Source organism: Pristis pectinata, chromosome 2 (assembly GCF_009764475.1).
Source record: "Pristis pectinata isolate sPriPec2 chromosome 2, sPriPec2.1.pri, whole genome shotgun sequence".
Lineage (NCBI taxonomy): Eukaryota > Metazoa > Chordata > Chondrichthyes > Rhinopristiformes > Pristidae > Pristis > Pristis pectinata.
In genome coordinates this window covers 42,992,246-43,013,793 of record NC_067406.1, presented here as the reverse complement: position 1 = coordinate 43,013,793, position 21,548 = coordinate 42,992,246, and the positions used below count along the sequence as shown (strand labels likewise).

Below are 21,548 nucleotides of genomic sequence, written 5' to 3'. Positions count from 1 at the left end.
TCGTTTATTTACTTAATTGTTTAGCTTCAGGAAAATCGGGAAGTGAACTTCCACAGGGAACCATAGTATGATGGGATAAATATGTCAAAGGGGCAGGAGGAGCATATGACTTTTAAATAAAACCAGAAAATCCTGGAAATACTCAGCAGGTCAGTTGATGTCTGTGGAAAGAGAAACAGAGTTAATGTTTCAGATTGAAGACCCTTCATCAAACTGACCACACTAAAGGCTGTATGCCAAAGTCTTGTTGGTCCTGCCAAATTCCCCATGTTGAGTAGTGTTTCTTCCAGTGAATCCCACACTACATTGGTCTCATTGCATGTGTTAGAATTATATGTCTGGCCCTCTTGTGTGCTGATAATGCAACAACCCCTGCCCCCACTCCACACACTGCACAAAAGAATGAAACATGTTTTTTTCCACAAAGGTCTGAATAGCCTTTATTGTTAAACTACGTGAGAATAAAAAAATCCACGTGAGTTCTATCATTGCACATTTTATAAGCACGACAAAATGTTTTATTTCATACATTATGAATGATAAAAGATAGAATGGTTTTCCACTCTATTGAACCCCATAACTTATTTTGATTATGCCCTGATTTCTCAAGTGTAATCAAATCCTTTTTAATGTTAATCTGTTTTTTTTTGTCTTGAAAGTGCCAAATATATATTTCTTAGCACATCACTGTTAGATCTGCAGATTAATAGAAAATAAAGAGTTATTACTGGCCAACGAGCCCTACAAGTAGAAAGAAGGGCAACTTGGTAGTGATGGAAACACCTTTTGCCCAATGAAACCACATTTAATATCTTTAGTATCAGGATTAGGTGGTGAGGAAAACCTAGGGGCAATATGCCTCTTTTGTGTGAAAAATAGACATATGAGTGTTGGTAAGGGTTGTGTTTGTGCTGGAGATAGAGAGGTCTGGGGCAATAGTTGGTGACTACCTGCCACTATTTCATTCAGAGTTATCAGTTTTTCAGCTGCAAGAATTGGGCATCGGTGATCAAGCTGAAAATATCTCTTCTAGTTCCTTCTTGGTTGAATAAGTAAGCAGGTGTATTGTTGGTTACGAGAAGTTCTATCATATCCATCACTATCTTGTAAATAAATCACAGGTTTCTCAGTCTGTGGCTGCTTCTGTGCATCCTGTTCCCTCCCCAAGTTCTAGACTGAACCAGAGACCCTGTTTTTTTCCCAGGGTGTCACCCAGAAGCCTCCCAACTCCAACCTGCCATTACATGTCTGACCATTCCCTCCCCCTTTCCCCTCTGTACCCTCCTGTTGATCTAGCTGATCACCATACTTCTTGATCATCTGCCCAACCATTTCTCCTTAGCTCTGCACGCCAAGCCCCCCACACCCCCACCACCACACTCTGCTACACTCTGCAGTCTTCACTACAATCTGATTTCCAGCCTCTCTCTCCTTTCCAGGGTAAATGAAACATTGCTCCCTGTATAGGGCATGTAGCTGCTGAGATGGTACTCATGTACTGTGAAGTCTATGCAACACATTTCATTATTTGCTATATTAGATTTCCGGCATATACTTACTTATTCATCCCATCCAATGTTATGTCCACTTAAACAAAGGAAAATTCAGGAAACTTGCTGTGGTGGCATGAGTTCTCCTCTATCTGATATTCCTCCATTTGCTGCATCTGGCGTAGCCTGTTACCAAAGTGAAGCCTTGGTCAGAAAGATAAAGTGTCCAGGTTCAAAATTGTTTTTTGCCTGCTCACGTTCTTCCTTTAAAGAGATGCTATGTATATACTGAGGTCCTTTGAAGACTAACTGCTTTTGTTTAGGTAAAGTTAATCTCCAGTTTAGAGGCCACATGAAAGGAATCTCTTCTTTTGCATTGGGAGGTAATTGGATTTTGAATGTCAGAAGAATACAGCAGAAAACATTATTTTTCATGATGCAACATTTATTCTTAGGTTTCCTATCATGTAAATTTACATAACAAGCCTTGAAATACTGTTTCCTGTCACTCTTCCCTTCATCCACCTGCCCCCCCATCTATTGTCACAGGTCCCCACACACCATGAACCATCAACCCTCCATCTGCAGGTGAGCAAGTGATGAACTGGCAAGATTTGAAGGTTACCCGTTCAGAAAGCACCAAAGAGCTCTGTCAATCTGGCCACTTTTCAACCTGAACAGAAGATAAGTGTTTGCAATTATCACAGTAACTTCACATGAAGGGATCATACACTCCAGCCAATTAACTGACTAATATTTGGAACTAATTTCCCACTGTAAAATTGTGCTCACAAAGGAAAATTCTAAGAAGGTTTTTGCACATGATGGATGTTGTAGTCTTACTCTTCCTTCAGTCTTGGCCCATGAGTTCTATTAGGAACCCATTGTAGCTACAGAGCTAACCTACAATGAGAGTCATGTTGTCATTCTTAAAATTATGAAGCTGAGTGTTGGCATGCTCAAGTAATGCAGACATTCCTGGAAGGTTATCGACTAGCTTTGCAAACAGCTATGACCATCTTTTGCAGATATGTGATCATGTGCTGCATGTTGCATAACTCTATAATAATGACAAACCAGCACTTCTCACCACTTGGACATCAGAGTGCAGAAGAAAGAGAAAGAGCAGAACCAAGAGGAAAAGCTGCTGTTTTCAGAGCTCTTAGAGGCCAACTCATCCAAGAAAATGAGCTTGATGGTAAGAGTAATAACCACCACTGTTATTCAAGTCTTATTTCCACATTTGGACCAGAGCTGTAATGAGATCTAATGACTGTAATGGAACCCAAACTGAGCACTGATGAGCCTGTTGCAGTGAATAAGTGCTGCTTGACAGCACTGTTGATTACATGTACTACCACTTTGCTGATTGCTAGCAGTTGGTGGGTTGTAATTAGTTAGTTGTATTTTCCTTGCTTTTTAATGGACAGGCCATGCCTGCACAAAATTCCACATTGTTGGATGAATGCCAGTCATCTTTGGACAAAACTAGTTCTGCAGTACTTAGCACAACAGTGGGGTGTCTTCCACTGGATTCAGGCATCACATAGTTTGAAGTGAATTGGCCGAAGAGAAAAATATGTATTGCAGGGGAATTCAAGAGGAGACTAAATGACTGATGATGGTTGCAAATGCTTTAACCTTATTTTTTGCACTCGTACTGGACTCTGCAATTATTGTGGCTGTGAATATTCATGGAGCTTCCTTCTCCTGTTAGTTGCTTAATTGTCCATCCGTCACTCATGATAGGAAGTGACAGGAATGCAGAACTTAATGTGACATGCTACTTTCACTGTTTAGCATGTCGAGTCATGTCTTGTAGATTCATCAAGCTGGTATCTCATTTTCATATATTCCTGGTACTGCAGACAGTCTGTTCATTGATACACCTCACTGAACCAGGCTTGATCATCTGTCTTGATGGTGATAGAGGAATGAGGGATATGGCAAGTGGTGAGGTGACAGATAGTGGTGGTGTACAGTTCTGCTAATGATGGCTCACCGCACTTTATGGATTCCCAGTTTTCGGTTAGTAGATCCGTTTATAGATTCCACTTAGCATATTAATAGTGCTACCAAACATTATTTGTTGAAATCTAGGCTTCACCTTTTGCTGCTTAATTACTCTTGAGATTGCCTGTACCTCCAGAGCAAAAAAAATCTTGCAAAGTTAATTTTGAATATAATGGAGATTGAAGCAAATTCTCTGATTGTGATTAACTTAAACCATGACATTTTGTATCTATGCCTTTGGAGAGTTTCAACTGCACTCTGTTTTGGTGAATATATATTGCAATATCTTAAAGGAAAGTAGCTTTTCATTGTTACCATTTCCCTGACGTTTTTGTCTTTTCACTAAATTGTATATGTACAACCTACATATCTAGAGCATTAGTCACATCAGTCATTCAAAAAGCTAATTTATGGCCACAGGTTGTCCTTATACTTTATTTCGGAGAAGAATCAATGACAATGGCAACATTTCTATTATTTGTCACCAACAACTATGATACTAAGTTTGTGTGGATACAGCAAAAACTCTGATAATCCAGCACCCTCACTTTGGTGGTGCCAGAAAGGCAGATTTTCTGGACTATTGGATGTTACACCTATTATAAAAACACTTTAATTTTACTTTTTAAAAATTTGTTACACTGTGGTATAATAAATTTTTCAGTAAACCCAGGGAGCATGGAAAACAAATCTCGTCAGTTTCAGCTTGTATGTTTCAGCTGGCACGCTAGACCCTGGCTCTGGCTGCAAACCTACTCATGTTCTTGCCCCTGGTGTTTCTGACCCAAACCCCAGCTCCAGCAACACTGTCACACTACCAATAATATATGGTCAATCTGCAAATGTGCATATCTGTGGATAGTAGATCCATGGATAATGATGACTTAGTATACTAATGAGTGAGCCAAATGCCAAACCATTGAAACATTGGATAGCTATGTTCCTATAATGCTGCTGCAAGTAAGTTTATCATTGTACCTATGCATACAAGTACTTGTGCTTATGACGATAAACTCGACTTTGACTTATGAACAATCAGGTACCAGATTATTGAAATGTTACTGTATATCAATACAGCATCATTAAGATCCTATCATTTGTCCCTTAATTGATACATGTGAATTTTGTGAGCAGATGTTTAATTGAGATGTATAAAATTATGTGGGACCTAGACAGTGTAAATAGGAGCAACCTATTACCCACAGAATAGGGCTTGAAAACCAATGGGCATTGATGTAAAGTAATTGGTAGAAGGATTAAAGATAAAGGATGAGGTAAAGGATTGTCACATAGCAAATACTCGGGTCTGAAACTCACTGCCTGAAAGTAAGACGTTTGGATATGTACTTGAAGAGCCTTGAATTGCAAGTCTACAAACCTAGTGGTGGAAAGTGTGGTTAGCTTGGGTAGCTGTTTTTTTGAATAGCTCGTACATCATGAGCTGAGTGGGCCCCTGGGTCGTTGTAAATATTCTATGATTTTATGATTCATTGCAGAGGAAACCAAAACAATTTACAGAAGTGTTGTCCAACAAATATTGATAATGAGTCAGTAAGTTACATTATCAAAATTTTGGTCAAAGATTTATCCATAATAGAATATTAAAGGAATCAAGAGAAGTACGGATGAAGAGATGCTTATGCGTGGAAGTCCAGAGCTTAGGCTCTTGAAGCCTACTCAAACTCTACTATTTATACCAAGCCTCATCTTGGTATTTCTGTGCTTGCTAACCAATGGTTAAATTCTTGAATAATCAAGAGACCAGAATTAATTATCTCATAGGGTTAGACAATAAGGTCATAAGAAGTAGGATTAGCCCATTTGACCACTTGAGCCTGCTCTGCTATTCAATAAGATAGGACCAGTCTAACTTCCCACATGTCCATTTCCCTCCCTATCTCCATAACCTTTGACTCACTTACCAATTGAAAATCCATCTATTCCTGCTTTGAATGCATTTAAAGATTTTACCTCCAAAGCATCCTGAAAGAAGGACTGCTAAAGAGTCACACCCTTTTCAGAGAAGACATTTTACCTCATCTCAGTCATAAACGGACACCTCCTTTATCTTGTCATGGGTGGAAACAACCTCCCAGCATTTACACTACCTGGCACCCTAAGAATCTCAAATGATTCAATAAAATCTCCTTTCATTCTTCTAAACTTCAGCGAGTACAGACCCAACATGTTTATAGGGCTGAAGAAATAACAGAGAAGATTGCTGGAAAAATTATGGCAAGACTGAAAACATAAGAGTTACCTTAAGTTTACAGAGAGATGAGTATGAGAGACCATGCAGAAGAAGCATCAAAAGTATGGATGAAGATATCAGCAGCAGGTGAACTGGGACAAAGCCAGACTTGAACAATATAATGGGGGTGGAGGTGAAAATAGGTGATCCTTGTGGTGATGCAAATATTTGGCTTGAATCTGACACCAACTGGAAGCTGCTGCCAATGATAATATGCTCCGTGTTGTGCTGTTGGTAGCTCTAATGATGGAATCTGCAAAGATTAGTGCAATGCTGTGACTTAGGGCTATTTATTCACTATTCTTACATCAAATAGATGAAAAAGATAGTACCATCAGGAATAACTGATTGTCCTTTCCATTTAGAAGTAGAGTAATTGTTGATAGATTGATAATTATTACTAAACCAGTGTCTCATTTCTTAAAACAAAATAAATACTGCAGATTTTTTAAGATCATAGGACCTAGGAGCACAATTAGGCCATTCAGCGCGTTGAGTCTGTTCCGCCATTCAATCATGCTGATTTATGTTTTTCCTCTCAAACCCATTCTCCTGCCTTCTCCCTGTAACCTTTGATGGCCTTACTAATCAAGAATCTATCAACCTCCACTTTAAATATACCCAATAACTTGGCATCCACAGCCGTCTATGTCAATGAATTCACAGATCCACCACGCTCTGGCTAAAGAAATTCCTCCTCATCTCTGTTTTAAATGGACGTCTTTCTATTCCGAGGCTGTGCCTTCTGGTCCTAGACTCTCCCACTACTGGAAACGTCCTCTCCATGTCCATGCTAGGCAGGCCTTTCAATATTCGGTAGGTTTCAGTGAGATTCCTGCTCATCCTTCTGAACTAAACTCCAGTGAGTACAGGCCCAGAGCCATCAAATGCTCCTCATATGTCAACCCTTTCATTCCTGGGATCATTCTCGTAAACCTCCTCTGGACCCTCTCCAATGCCAGCACATCCTTCCTTAGATAAGGGGCCCAAAACTGCTCACAATACTCCAAATGTGGTCTGACCAAGGCCTTATAAAGCTTCAGCATTACATCCTTGCTTTTGTATTCTAGTCCTCTCGAAACGAATGCTAACATTGCATTTGCGTTCCTTACTACTGACTCAACCTGCAAGTTAACCTTCAGGGAATCCTGCACTAGGACTCCCAAGTCCCTTTGCACTGCTGATTTCTGAATTAAAAAGAAAGTATGTATCTTTTATTTCTCTGTGATGTTTCTCCTTAATTCCACATGTACAGTTAATCTTTCTTTTCCTGTACAATTTGTATTTTTTTTTAATTCATAATTTGCGCTTTGTATACCTCAGGGAGGACTCTTCAACCTGATAGGTTGAATAACCCTGCATCTTAAACTGCTCACAGCCACTTTAGATGCTCTGTAGAAGGCACCCCAATGGATCAGACACCTGATTATTAGAAATATCTGCTGACAAATCCATGGAAGGTATCTTGGTGACTGTAAGTGAGGTGAATGCAATCGTTGTTACTTTTGCTGTTTTTTTGTAAAATAATTGACAATGCTGGAATGGCAATGGCTTATCAGCTCCCGAATGAGCAAAAATTAAATATATTTCGGTTAGATTTTCCATGGGAATCTTTTCTTTCTTAGAGGTACTAATGGGACTGCTATGAATTAACAACAATTATCTGAACGTACATAAATGTAGAACTTAAAATATAATTTTCATTTCATATTTTAACTGTTATGAATATGTTAAATTGGATTAATCCTTTATAAAACAGTCTTAAAATTAACCTTGCATTAATAACACACTATTCTTGCTACAATTGAGACTCAGGGAGAAAATTCTTGAACTTAATGTTTAAATCATAAGGTCTTAAAAGATGTTTTGAAGATAAGATATCTTTATTAGTCACATGTACATCGAAAGACACAGTGAAATGCATCTTTGCATAGAGTGTTCTGGGGGTAGCCCGCAAGTGTCGCCACGCTTCCAGCGCCAACATAGCATGCCCACAACTTCCTAACCCGTACGTCTTTGGAATGTGGGAGGAAACCAGAGCACCCGGAGGAAACCCATGCAGACACGGGGAGAATGTACAAATTCCTTACAGACAGCGGCCGGAATTGAACTCGGGTCGCTGGGGCTGTAATAGCGTTACGCTAACCGCTACACTACCGTGAAGCATCTAGATTAGACATGGGGTGGAAACAAGAATAAGTCCTTGGAGGACTTTGCATAACTGTACTGTGATAGGTAGGGAAGCCGCTGCAGGGGAAAGGTCACAAGAATCTCACGACAATACCTTGTGCAAATGATCCAATACAATCTTAGTAAATCCCACCAGAAACTATTTAACTAGAATATCTGGTAGAAAAAGAAAGGCCCTAAGATCTCAAGACTGATAGCAGTATAGTGAATTAAGGAACAAGAAAGTGGTACACCAGCTGGCTTTACTTTGATGTTCAAGTTAGCAGAAGTAAAGATTTAGAAAGACGTTCTTCCTAATTGCAGTGACAGAAAACTGGCTCAAAAGAAATACACATGTGTAAACTCTATCAGCACTGCACCTTCCCGATATCTGATTAAATTAGATTTGAAAAAACTCTTCAGAAATCAATCACTGTTTTACACAATAAAGTTAACAGGGACAGTTGAATTTAATGCACAGTGCTCCCAGACAGGGTTGTACATTATGTTTCACATGTCTGCCTCCCATGCTAAAATAAAGACAATTTAATCAATCGCATCAGACAGTACCACTTAAAATATTCGAGAGAACAGGCCAAGGATATAAATTTCCATAAACAGTTAAACTAAAATTTCTTATGTGTTCTTAGGATACATTACAAATTGCACAGCATAATTTCAATGTCATAGGTAGATAATGGTAATGCAAAAATAGTGGGCTGGATCAAACTCTGCAGGAAATCCATCCTCAACTGTTCAGCGTGGCTTTGATTTTTGCATCTGCACATGATAATTCAGAAGTCACAAATGCACTGGAGGTGTGAGGCCATTGAATCCAGTGGGTCTGATTATACTGAACTGAGGGGGCAGTTCCACTTTACCATTGCTCCTCAGCTTTAGACCAACCATGACTGGCATTACACAACAATCCTATTCATTTGGATGTTGCTTCCATTCCCCTTTTCCAAGATACATACTTACAAATTGTATACTTTTTACTATTTCCTTTAATATATGGATTGTGGCAATAAAGGGTACCATATTTATGATGCCCTTCTTGTCCTTTGCAAGATTCTTTATCTGTGGAAATAAACTCAATGCGATGGGATTGAATTTGATCTCAGAATTACATGTTTTGGGGTGCTCCTTCTTAGGCAATTCCTCAGGATTGAGGATGACTTGTTTACACTCTAGTTCTGTGAGTTCTGAGGTAGCAGATAAGGGACTACTGGCCACTGGATGGCACAGATGGTGCTTGATGGTAGGTAATGGGAGTGTGATGTTCTCCTACTGTTTGTGTTGGACTTTCGTAAGCTGCTTGTTCCTTCTCCATTTTGAGCGGTCATGGACCAGTGGTTCCCAGGAATCGGTGGAAATGTTACACTTCTTGCAGGAGGCTCTGTCATCCTTGAACCATTTTCTTTATCCAGCTGTTTTTCTCTTCCTATGACAGCTTGGAATAAAGTATCTGCTTCTGGAGTTTGTGCTAGTCAACAAGTAACATGGCTTGCCCAACAGTTAACTGAGTATAATTAACCATAATGCTCAGGATATTGGGCTAGGAGAGGATGTAGAAGTCGGTTAGCTTATACTTTCAATGGATTTGGAGGATTTTGCAGAAACAAGATTGGTGTTATCTCTCCAGTGCTTCGAGGTACCTGCTGTAGGTAGTCTATAACTCATAGGGAGACTGGAGATTACTGCTGTCTGGTGAACAATGAACTTTGTGTCAGATTTGCGCTCTTGGTTAATGCATGATCTTTATCTCAGATAGCCAGAGACTGTGCTAGTGCACTGCAGGGAAAGATGAATTTTACCATTGATATCTTCTTTCACTGAAAGGTGGTTCCCAAAGTACGGGAAGTGGGGCACGTTTTCTAGGTTCTCACCATTGACATTTATTGGTGGAGGGCTTATTGCATAGTAAAGCCAGTTTAGTGGAGGACCTACTATTTATTGACTACAACTCCACCTTAAATACTATAATTCCAAGCAATCTCATTTCCAAACTCCCAGACCTGGGACTCAACACCTCCATTTACAACTGGGTCCTTGACTTCCTGACCAACAGACTGCAATCATAAAGGATAGGCAGCAACAACTCTGCCACAATTATCCTCAACGGTGGTGCCCCACAAAGCTGTGTCCTCAGCCCCTTACTCTACTCCCTAAACACTCATGACTGTGTGGCCAGATTCTGCTCTAAATCCATCTACAAGTTTGCATATGACACCACCATAGTAGGCTGAACCTCAAATAATGATGAGTCAGAGTACAGGAAGGAGATAGAGAGCCTAGTGGTATGGTAGTACATGACAACAACCTTTCCCTCCATGTCAGCAAAACAAAAGGGCTGGTCATTGACTTTAGCAAGTGGGGTGACGCACACAGTCTTGTTTGCATCAATGGTGCTGAGGTGGAGAGGTTTGAGAGCTTCAAGTTCCTAGGTATAAACATCACCAATAGCCTGCCCTCGTCCAACCACTTAGATACCACGACCAAGAAAGTGCATTAGCGTTTTTATTTCCTCAGGAGGCTAAAGAAATTCAGCATGCCCCTGTTGACCCTCACTAATGTTTACAAATGCACCATAGAAAGCATCCTATTTGGCTGCATCACAGCTTGGTATGGCAACTGCTCTGACCAAGACTGCAAGAAACTGCACAGAGTTGTGGATACAGCTCAGCACATCATGGAAACTAGCCTCCCCTCCATGGACTCTGCCTACACTTCCCGCTGCCTTGGTAAAGCAGCCAACATCATCAAAGATCATTCCCGCCTCAGACATTTTCTCTTCTCCCCCCTCCCATTGGCCAGAAGATACAAAAATCTGAAAGCACGTACCAACAGGCTCAAGGACAGCTTCTATCCCGCTGTTTTGAGACTATTGAACTGACCTCTTGTATGACAAGATGAACTCCTGACCTCACAATCTACCTCTTTATGGCCTTGCACCTTATTGTCTGCCTGCACTTCACTTTCTCTGTATTTGTAACACTATATTCTGTATTCTGTTATTGTTTTTCCCTTGTATTACCTCAATGTACTGATGTGTATGGATGTCATGAAAAACAAAGTTTTTCACTGTATCTCTGTACGTGACAATAATAAATCAACTTCCCAACTTAGCAATACCTTTCTTTTCTAAATGTTAAGAGTAGCGCCTACTTTCCCATATCCTTACAACTAATTGAATACTTGGAACTCACCCTTTAAACATGCACATGTACTAGCATCATCTGGGTACTACAACTTGATGATTGAAGTTGGGATGTTCTTGGGTTAGCTAAGATCCTTCAGGTAGAGACACTGCAGATTGAACAGTTTCCCATTTGTCTTGTAGATTAGCTCTACTTCTCTGGAAAGCTTGTTGGAAATAAGATACAGCATTAGAGTGAGAAAAATTGAGAAGTGTTTGGACAATGGGGCAATCTTGCTTTACAGACATCTGTACTGAGCTTGGTTCTGTTGTGGAACCATTGATTAAGCTTATGGCTTGCATGTTATCATGTGGCAGATGTCAGATGGAGACAGATATCTGTGGGCAACCAGATTTAAGGTGGGTGCTCCACAATCCTTCTCAGCTGACAGAGTTAAAGGCTTTTTTCTGTAATCAATATAGACCATGTATCCCTGTATTTCTCTTGGAGCTGATGCATGTTTTTCACACCATGACAGCTGCTGATGAATGGTGGTGAGATCAATGCCTAATATATTCTGTTATCTCCATAAGCCTAGTCCCAAAACAATGGCAGCAACAGAAATATTGCTGCAGGAAAATAAATGTTGAAGGTTTCAAGAATCCTGCAAAGATACCTCTTCTTAGACAGTGCATCACAGACTATCTGATGCCCCACCCAAACCAACAGGGGCCTCCACCATAATTATCAACTATGGACAGACTCTTGTTTTCTCCACCAGAAAAAAAGGATTCATTTGAAGAGAATAACCAGAAAGTCCAGGTGGGAGTAGAGTAATAGAGTTGTACAGTGCAGATCACAGGACCTTCGGCCCAACAGGTCCATGCTGACCAAGAGTCCCATCTAAGCTATTCCAGTTTGCCCACGTTTGGCCTATATCCCTTTAAACCTTTTCTATCCATGTACCTGTCCAAGTGTCTTTTAAATGTTGTTATGTACCTGAAAAAGTTGCCCCTCCGATTCTTATTAAATTTCTCCCCTCTCACTTTAAACTTATGCCCTCTACTTCTTGATTTCCCAACCCTGGGAAAAAGACTGTGCGTATTGACCCTATCTATGCCCCTCATGAATTTATTCACCTCTATAAGATCACCCCTCACTCTCAGACGCTCCAATAAAGAAAGGCCTAACCTGCTCATCCTCTCTCCATAACTCTGTCTCTTGAGTCCCGGCAACATCCTAGTAAATCTTTGCAGCAACTTCAAGCCAAAGGTGTTCTTGGACTCCACAATGTCTCAAGGGAAAAGCAATAGTTCTGCAGGCACTTGAAGCGTGTGGTCCAACATAAAACTCATGACTTTGAAGTCAAAGTTGAGTTTATTGTCATATGCATATATACATGTATGCTCAGCTGCAATGAAAAACTTACATGCAGCAGCATCACAGGAACATAGCATCAGGTGAGCAGCATTCACAAGAAAAATATAAATTAAACATAAATTATACACAATTTTCACAAGAAAAAATACACAATTAGAACAAAAAAAATCCTGACTTCCAGTGCTATCTATGTGGAGTTTGCACATTCTCACCATGACTGCACAGTTTCCCTCAGGTCTTTCGGTTTCCTTCCACAGCCTATAGATGTGTAGATTAATAGGTTAATTAGACACTAAATTGACTCTGCCGTGCAAGTGAATGGTGGAATTTGGCGGGTATTGATGGGACCATGAGGAGGAAATAATGGGATTAGTGCAGGATTAATGTTAATTGGTGCTTGATGGTTGGTGCAGACTCAGTGGGCCAAAAGGCCTGGCTGTATGCTGTTTGATTCTATGACACCATATGGTCCTCACCATTTCAGGATTACATCCCATGCGTGTGTATATAATTGAGCCAGACACCATAACGGTGAGAGTGGGATGGTGGTCATATTATAGCTCTCAGTGCCAGCTAATTACCTCTTGTAAACATACATCTCCCAACCATCTGTTCAGCGGCCAGAAAGGCCACCCTCCCAGCACTAGTACCAATGTAGTTTAAGAGAATCACCTACCTTTCCAGGTTATTGACTGTTTAGTTTAATTTTGTTGTTGCTGGGATTCTATAATTGTTTGCTGATTCCTAACATTGGCTCAACCTTACAAGTCAAGGGTGAGGCAGGTACTGAAGGACCTTAGCTAACCTCATATGTCTGCAGATGTATTGCCCCTGAATACATAAACCCCGAGACATTGGCATTCCCATAGTAATTCAACACAACCAGTGAATGAGCTGGACAAGTGGCTGGAAGTAACTTTGTGATGCAGAGATGGGGTATGGGAAATGTAAGAGATGTTTGCTTAAATTATCCACAGCTGGTAAATCTGAAGAGATGTAGGTTTAATGAGAGGTGGGATATGAGAAGGAGGATTAGATTGAAGGCTATCTTCACCTTTCATGGTTTCAGACACACTGCTGGCCACAGTCTCGGCAAGGAGCATTACAGTAACAGCAATTCTCCTTCCAGGGTACAGGACATGTCCCCCTACACTTAGTCGCCACTGCATCTGTTCTTGTAGCACCTTGTCCTGCAGAAGTAAGGGAAATATGTTACTGAGCATTGTGCAGTCTGTTTCAGAAATGCAGCTGTTGTGGTTGTATTGTTGGCAAGGTGTGAACATTATGTTTTATCTTTGTGAGGGTTCCAGCAGTGATAACTGCATGAAGGTGCAATGGAACCAATGAGGGCTGGAGATGAGCCATGATCAGTAGATGTTGTTGGTACATGAATAAGGGGAGTTCAATACACTGAGCAATGCATAAAATTGGTGATGTACTTCTAAGGATAGTGCATTTGAAGATGCAATTATGAGCCTGGATCACTCATGTATGGTCATTAAACTTCTTTTACTACTGTATCCAGGTCCTTGGGGCTTGAATCCTGGCACTAGTCTCTATGGCTATCTGCACTGATTTATGTTGCAATGGTTATGTTGCTTTCTGGCCTCTTGGTGATACAAGATATATCTCCTCCTTTCCATCTGTTCCACCATAGCCTTCACTATAGTATCTAAAAGTCTTGAAATATACTCTATCCCATCTTATGTGAATTTTTGCTTTTCCAGCTCGGCTTCATTTGTAGTATGCCTGCAAGCACTTGCTGTAGCCACAATGCACCTTCCCTTTAAGTAATGCTCAGTTACTTTAATTAGTGCAGGGCAACTTTAGGTGGATATAAGATGCTCACTGCTGCTGAAGTGTCCAGCTGACAATCAGTACAGTTAGCATTGCTGGGTCCTACAATTGTTATAAAGGCAAATGGCATGAGGTTAGCAAGCTGCCTGCAATATATGAATGGGTGTGGGTTAATTGTACTATGAAATCCTTGCATTCAATTTTTTAGCTGTTGAATTTAGTTCAAGCCATACATAAAAAGAATTTGATTAAGACAATGCATCTCTGAAGTATTAAAAACAATCAAGTCCACAAAATACTCTGCTAACTGGCATTAAACCACAGATAGTCTGCAATGAAGTTGAAGAGAGGAAGGTCTGCTTATCTTAGAACCACATTGAGTATATGCTTCAACAGTGTTGGGTTTGTCCAAATAATGTGGTCGATTCAGTCGATCCTCAAAATCAAAACCAGAGAACATGGCATAATTTTTTTTTAAATGTAGAATATGACATTTACCTGGCTCGTATTCTTACCCAGAAAGCATATGATGAGTGCACAGATGGGATGTCTTGTTTAGAACACATTGTTCATTTCTTTCTAAAATTATGGATAATAATTCACACTTCTATAGTGCAATTAACATAGAATAACATCCCAAGTTCCTTTACAGGAGTTGAAACAGAGCAAGATGTTTGGAGAAGTAAGTATTGAGGTGGTTTTCAGAAGGTATAGTTGTAGTCAAAGGTAAAGAGGCAGAAAGTGTGAGGCATATAATTTCACAATGTAAGGCTGTGGCAGGATGAAGGGTGAGGGAAACTCAGGATACCAGCTGACAGGATCTACCAACTCCTTTCCCTGCAGGGCTCTGATCACATTTTATGCAGACCACTGCCTGCTTGACTTTTGATCAGAAGCATTGTGAATAAAGAATCCTACTAGGGATAAGTGATGCAGAATGATCCCATCTTAAAGGAATATTCCGAGGCAACATGATCAGACTCATCCTTTGCAGCACTGGGGACAGATAAGACTTCAACATGTAGTGACACTTGGTGCTTGTGTGCCTAAGCTTGATGTAGACATGCACAAAGGAAGCTTTCAGAACGAGGTCCATGTTGAGTACAATTTTTCCCTGATGTGTGGGTTCTTTCTCATGATCCAGCATAAGCGTTGCGGCTAGAAAACCAGTTTTTGATTTACCTTACCTATCCACTCTACCCAGTTGTTGGTCCATGCCCAGCAGCCTGAATCATATTCCCAGCATCTACTGATAATCAGGTCTGATGGTAAAGGGAACAAGGGATTGGTTGATTAACCTGCTAAAGATTTATTGTGATTGCCTCTGACCCCTGAGGACAGTTTGAAATGGTTGCAGATGCACATCAATCCACAAACCAACAATGAGTCTGAGCAGAAGAGGGCGACATCAGTCACACACGGGGAGGCTTTGACTTGAATGGCTCCAGTGTCAGGGATTTTCACTCCTTTTATGCCGCCATCCTTCCTGATACACTTGCAAAAGGTACTATAAAAGATAAATAAGAGAGAGGAGAGTGGGCAACCTTGCTTAACTCCAGACTTGATCAGTAAGCTTTCTGATTCTCACCCATTGATTAGGACTGTGCTAATGATATCTATGCAGAGCTAACTACTACCTGATTAATATTTAATTACAGTGCCATCCATAAACCCCATATGAACAGCACATCCATCCTATACCTGTGCAATCATCTGTTAAAGGCATTTTCCTGGTCCAGGCTGACCAGACAATAGTCCACTCTCCTATCCTGTACATAGACAACTATATCCCTGAATAGCACAAGGCTACTGAGGATGCTCTTGCTAGCTGCAATGCAGACCAGATCCAGGTGATTTATCTGGCCCAGAACAGACTTGATTCAAATGGCGATGACCTTGGTCAGAATCTTGAAATCCACATTAAGTGGGACACTCGTTTTTGATTTTCTCATCTTCCACTGTGCTTACAGATGAGAATGAAAATGCCCTTCCTCAAGAATTCTGACATGCTGCCAATTAGAAGGATAGTATTGTACACTTTCAGAAAGTCTGGGATGATCTAGCCCCATGGAGCCAAGTTCAATTTAATGGTCAGTTCCAGGAATCTTGTTTGCCTCAAATGAAAACACTGGAGTCAATGTGTTTTTTCCAGACCCGCCTGCTTGCTATTATCTAAATCCTGTGAGACAAAAGGCAGGAAGGTCTGCAAGGTTGTGCTGCCATAGAGCATAGAACAGTACAACACATGAACAGGCCCTTTGGCCCACAATGTCTGTGCCAACCATGATGCCACACGAAACCAATCCCATCTGCCTGCTTGTGATCCATATCCTTCCATTCCCTTCATGTTTGTGTGTCTGTCCAAATGCCTCTTAAATGCCACTATCATGTTCACTTCCAGCACCACTCCTGGCAGCGCATTCCAGTCACCTACCGCTCTCTGTGTAAAAAACTTTCCCCACACATTTCCCTCAAACCTTTCCTCTCTAAGCTTAAAGTTATGCCCTCTAGTATTTGACAGCTGTACCCTGGGAAAGGGACTCTAACTATTTGTCTGTGGTCTTTTGATTGGGTAGTCCAGCACAGAAAAGTCTGTAGACACTTATCATGTCAGACTGTGAGGATCTAGGTGCTTCTTTAAGGCTGCCGATCACAGAGGTTCTTCTGTGAATGTATTGGCTGAAGAGTGCAGGCATATCTCATCCTACTCTGTGGAACAAGCTCTGGATTGAAAGACGACCTTGAAGGAATCTTAGACAAGGAGCAAGGCTTGTTGGCTCTTTACCTCTTGGAGCTCCTCTTCAACATCCACCTCTGTGGTTGACAGAGAAAAGTAAATTCTGCATTCTCTCCTGGAGTTGTTGTCCCTCTCTCTGACACTCTTTCTGAAGACCCTTGAGGATGAAGAATCTCGTGATGTTCACCTTGATTGCTTCCCACCAGTGAATTGGATTTCTACAACCTGTATAATCCCCCTCTGTGCTTTCTGGGGTCAGCAGTTTTGCATTCAGCTTCAAGATTTCTTTGCTAACTCTTGGGCCTTCAAGTAGGAGACTGCCATCAGGAGGCAGTAGTCAAAGAAGGACACTGGCTTGATTTTTGCTGATTTAACAGTGAGGTTTTTGGATGCAAAAAGAAAATCAATTCTGGACAGGGTTAAGCCATCTGGTTTAGGCCAAGTGTATTGTCATGGTGCTCCATCTGCAGGGTAGCTGAAGACATCACACAAGTTTGCATCTTGTATCATTCTATTCAGGAGTTCAGGTATGGCATTGAGTTTGATGATGTTCCTGCTGGATTGACAATTGGTTTAAAGATTGCAACTATTAATGTGAGTTGTGACAAAAACACCAAGTTCTGTGGCTGACACTATCTCACTAAGGTCAAGGTCAACTGGATCATCCTGTCACACTGATAACTGAAGTCAGCACCCAGAATGATTGGTGAGCCATTGCCAGTAGCATACACGTAGAAAGCCTGAATGGAGTGTTCCTCCATGTTACGTCTGTTACGAGACAGCTCCCTACCCCCTCTTGAGTTCGTGTTCCTGCAGCAGAATACCCAGAGGAACAGATACCATTGTCTCCTCATCAGATCAGTTGCCATGGAGCCATCACCATGACCACTGCCGATCAATGCTGAGGTGTGGTAAGCCACACTCCAGTAAAAATAGCATGTTGGCCTTGACTTTTGTCAGGAACCTTAAAGTTGTACACATTTTGTAGTGTTTTTGACACTGTACATGTTAATAGATGCAATCAGTAAACCCCATATTTAATGATAAAATATATGATTTAAAGTCACATCACAATTAGTTTCTTCATTGCAGCATGCCAAAGTATATGTAAACTACTGTTCTTGCTCAGGACTGAGGTACAGGTCTTGATCTGCTTCAGCTGCTGATTCTGCCATTGAGAAGCAGGTGCAGGGGAAGACTGTTTGATTCACATTTGAAGTTTACTCTTAACCTTTGTTTACAAGTTTGCTGTTCCTAGATTTCTGGAGCTAGGTTGTATTGTTCCCTATGCCGCTTGCAGATTGCGGGAGCTAAGGTGTGTTGTTCCCTATGCTGATCCTGGATTCCCAGAACTGAGGAGGATGGGATGCTGAACTGACTTAGGACTCAGGGACTGGCAAGCTTGTCCTTTGTCATTGCTGCTCCTGGTTTACAGAGATGAGTTATGAACCATATTGAGAACACGGCCTGTACACATACATGCACCTGTCATCCGATCGCTCGGCAGATCGATAGCGCTCTCCTACACGCGGACATTTCTTTTTGCCTAGGACTTCGGGGACTTACATACTTTTGTCTCTGTTGGCCTTCTCGTTGCTCTTGCACTGTAAGTTGCTTAGTGTTTACTGTGGTTAACATGACTCAGTAAAAATGTTTCTTCTACTGCACCGTTGTCATTCTTGCTCTGTGCATACGTAACAATTGGTGATGAGAATCAAAACAAAAATGGCCTCTCGACTTCAAGCACCCAATCCATTTTGAGCTGCAACTATGGCAAAACCAACCTGGAAACCTGGCTGCAACGGAAGAAAACCTTCCAGGACTACATCGAACTTCAACCAATTTTAACACCAACGGCAGAACTGGAGGAAGCAACGAAACTCAAGCTGCTTCGCATGCACTTGGGAGAACTCGGGCAGAAATACTTCAATGCTCTGCACTTACAGAATTCAGCTGAATTGGCCAGTGCATTTGAAGCTTTAGACAATGTTTAGAGGACACAGGACAATGTCTTTACGACACGCTTCAGGTTCTCACAGCTGCGGGAGACCCCTGATGAGAACGTAGATGATTTCATCACAAGATTAACTCTGGCTGTGCAGGAATGCAAGTACAAAGATATCCCTCCAATCAAATTCAAAGAGGCATGCTTATCTAAGCATTGATTATCAGAGTCTACGATGAGAAGACATGTGAGCACCTTCTGTCTGAAAAGCACGATTTGTCCTGGGACAAAGCATGCTCCACAGCTCATCACAGGGAGGCAGTCAAGAGAGGCCTTACGCAGATTCAACCACCCCCATCACCACTTATTCAGACAGTACTGGAGTGAGAGCCCTCTCCCAAATATGTCCATGTTTGCCAGTGTTTGCTGACCTTCAGCTCCAGTCAAAATCATGTTAGCCTTCACAGAGATGCCATCGCTGTGGTGAAAGTAATGTTCAGTGGTCCAACTGCAAGCATCAAAAGACAGTCTACTGGTTCTGAGAGAGGATAGGGCACCTTGAGAAGGTGTGCTTCACAAGGCAACACACCATGGGAAAATGACAGAATTCAACCATCAATGCAAGGAGGCGGCCGGTGAGAAGAAGCGGACACTATTTTCCAAATCCTTGAAATGGGCAACCAGAACCAGCCTCTGTACTTGGTTACGCTCACAGTAGATAACCAGCTCATGAAAATTGAGCTGGATTGTGGATCAGCTGTCATCTTGGTAAGCAAATCATCTTTATGCCGGATTCCAAAATTATAACCTCCAAACTCAGTGTTCTGCAGCTACACCAGAGATAGTGTCGACGTATGTGGCTTATTCACGGCAGAAGTGGTCCACCCCAGAGACCTGTTCCACTTACCAGTGCATGTTGTCAGGGGAGGCCAACGGCTGAACTTGCTGGGCAGAAACAGTATTAAAAACATTCCATCGGTGCTATCCTACATCAGTCGTATTGGGGGAAACCCCGCATTGAATTCTCAACTACAAAAGCATCAGCGTGTATTCCAAGCTAACGCTTTGGGTCAATACTGCGGTCCGGAGGCTAAGTTCAAATTTAAGGAGAACTGTCAGCCGAAGTTTTACAAGGCCCACCCAGTGCTGTATGCTATGGGCCCAAAGGCAGAAGAAGAAGAACTTGACTGCCTACAGAGAGTGGATGCGATAGAACCAGTGCAGTACTCAGAGTGGGCGGTTCCGATCGTACCCGTCCTCAAGTCCGATAGATCAGTTCGCATCTGCGGCAACTGCAAACTGACTGCAAACCCCGCGACGAAACTGAATGCATATCCACTGCCACGGATCGAGGACTTGTATGAATCCCCGTCAGGAGGCCAACAGTTCTCAACGCCAGACCCGAAATACACCTACAATCAGATCATTCTGGACAAAGACTTTCAGGATGTTATGATCATCAATACACACAGAGGCCTGTTTTGGTACAAGCAGCTGCCATTTGGAGTGAGTTCTGCATCTGATATATTCCAATGCCTCATTGATAATTTAGTGAAGGATATTCCTCACATCTGTGCATACCTTGATGATATTTTAATAATTGGTACATCAGAGTCCCATCATATTGAGACACTAGACAGAGTACTTTCCCATTTAGTTTTACACTAAAGAAGGAGAAATGCATGTTTTTGACTGACTCAGTCGATTACCTGGGCTTCAAAGTCGACAGAACAGGTCTCCATCCGCAGGAGCACAAAATCAAAGCCTTAAAAGAGGCTCCACATCCATGAAACATGGCACAGTTATGCTCATTCCTAGGACTAGTTGTGCATTACAATTGGTTTATAAATCAATCAGCTACAGTGTTAAAGCCCTTATATTGATTACTCCAGGAGGACCAACACTAGGTATGGTCAAGAATCGAGCAAAGGCATTCAAACAAATAAAAACTGCCTTCAGTTCTTTGTCTGTGTTGGTGCATTAAGATCCAGAAAAACCTATAGTTATGAAATGTGATGCCTTGCCATACGGGGTTGGAGCCGTCCTCCTACATCGAATGCCTTGTGGAACAGAGGTGCCTATTGCTTTCGCTTCAAGGACAATGTCTCAGGTGGAGACAAATTATTCACAGCTTGACCGAGAAGCCCTAGCATTATGTTTGGCATCAAGCACTTCTATTTATACATATTTGGGAGTTCTCTCGAAATCCACACAGATCATAAGCCTCTACTAAGCTTAATGGGGGAGACACGAGGTATCCAACAAGTCATCACTGAGAATGCAATGATGGGCATTGACATTATCTGCTTACTCTTACACAATGAAGTATACTCCTGGAAATGAAAATGTTGTTGCAGACGCTTAAGCAGATTACCAATTGTTCAGGGCACAGCATCCGACACACCTCCATTCGAAGTTGTTCACCTGTTACAAAGCCAAAGATGAAACACCAGTCAAAAGTCACCTCATTAGGCAATGGACAGCCCGTGATCCACTCCTATCACAGGTAAAAAGAACACTACAGGTTGGTTGGCCCGCCAGCCCTTCATCCCAATGTCAACCATTCACAAATCGCCAACATGAACTGAACCTACAGGATGGCTGCATATTATGTGGCAGTCGAGCA

At 41.6% G+C, this 21,548-nt stretch overlaps 1 protein-coding gene across 4 annotated transcripts in view; it reads left to right on the top strand.

Annotated features, from left to right (window-relative positions):
• The window catches only part of LOC127584676 (GTP-binding protein Rit2-like), a 222,128-nt gene that overhangs the window by 34,024 nt on the left and 166,556 nt on the right, over nucleotides 1-21,548 (top strand). The window contains exons 1-2 of one of the 4 annotated variants that reach the window (XM_052041544.1): nucleotides 2,061-2,078; nucleotides 2,519-2,688. The exons of 2 other annotated variants lie outside the window; for them this stretch is intronic. In XM_052041544.1, coding sequence (XP_051897504.1) covers nucleotides 2,529-2,688 — 160 coding nt within the window. In that variant the 5' untranslated portion in view covers nucleotides 2,061-2,078; nucleotides 2,519-2,528. Of the gene's footprint in view, nucleotides 1-2,060; nucleotides 2,079-2,518; nucleotides 2,689-21,548 lie in introns of those variants that run through there. One more of the 4 variants, XM_052041554.1, reaches the window with a different exon arrangement.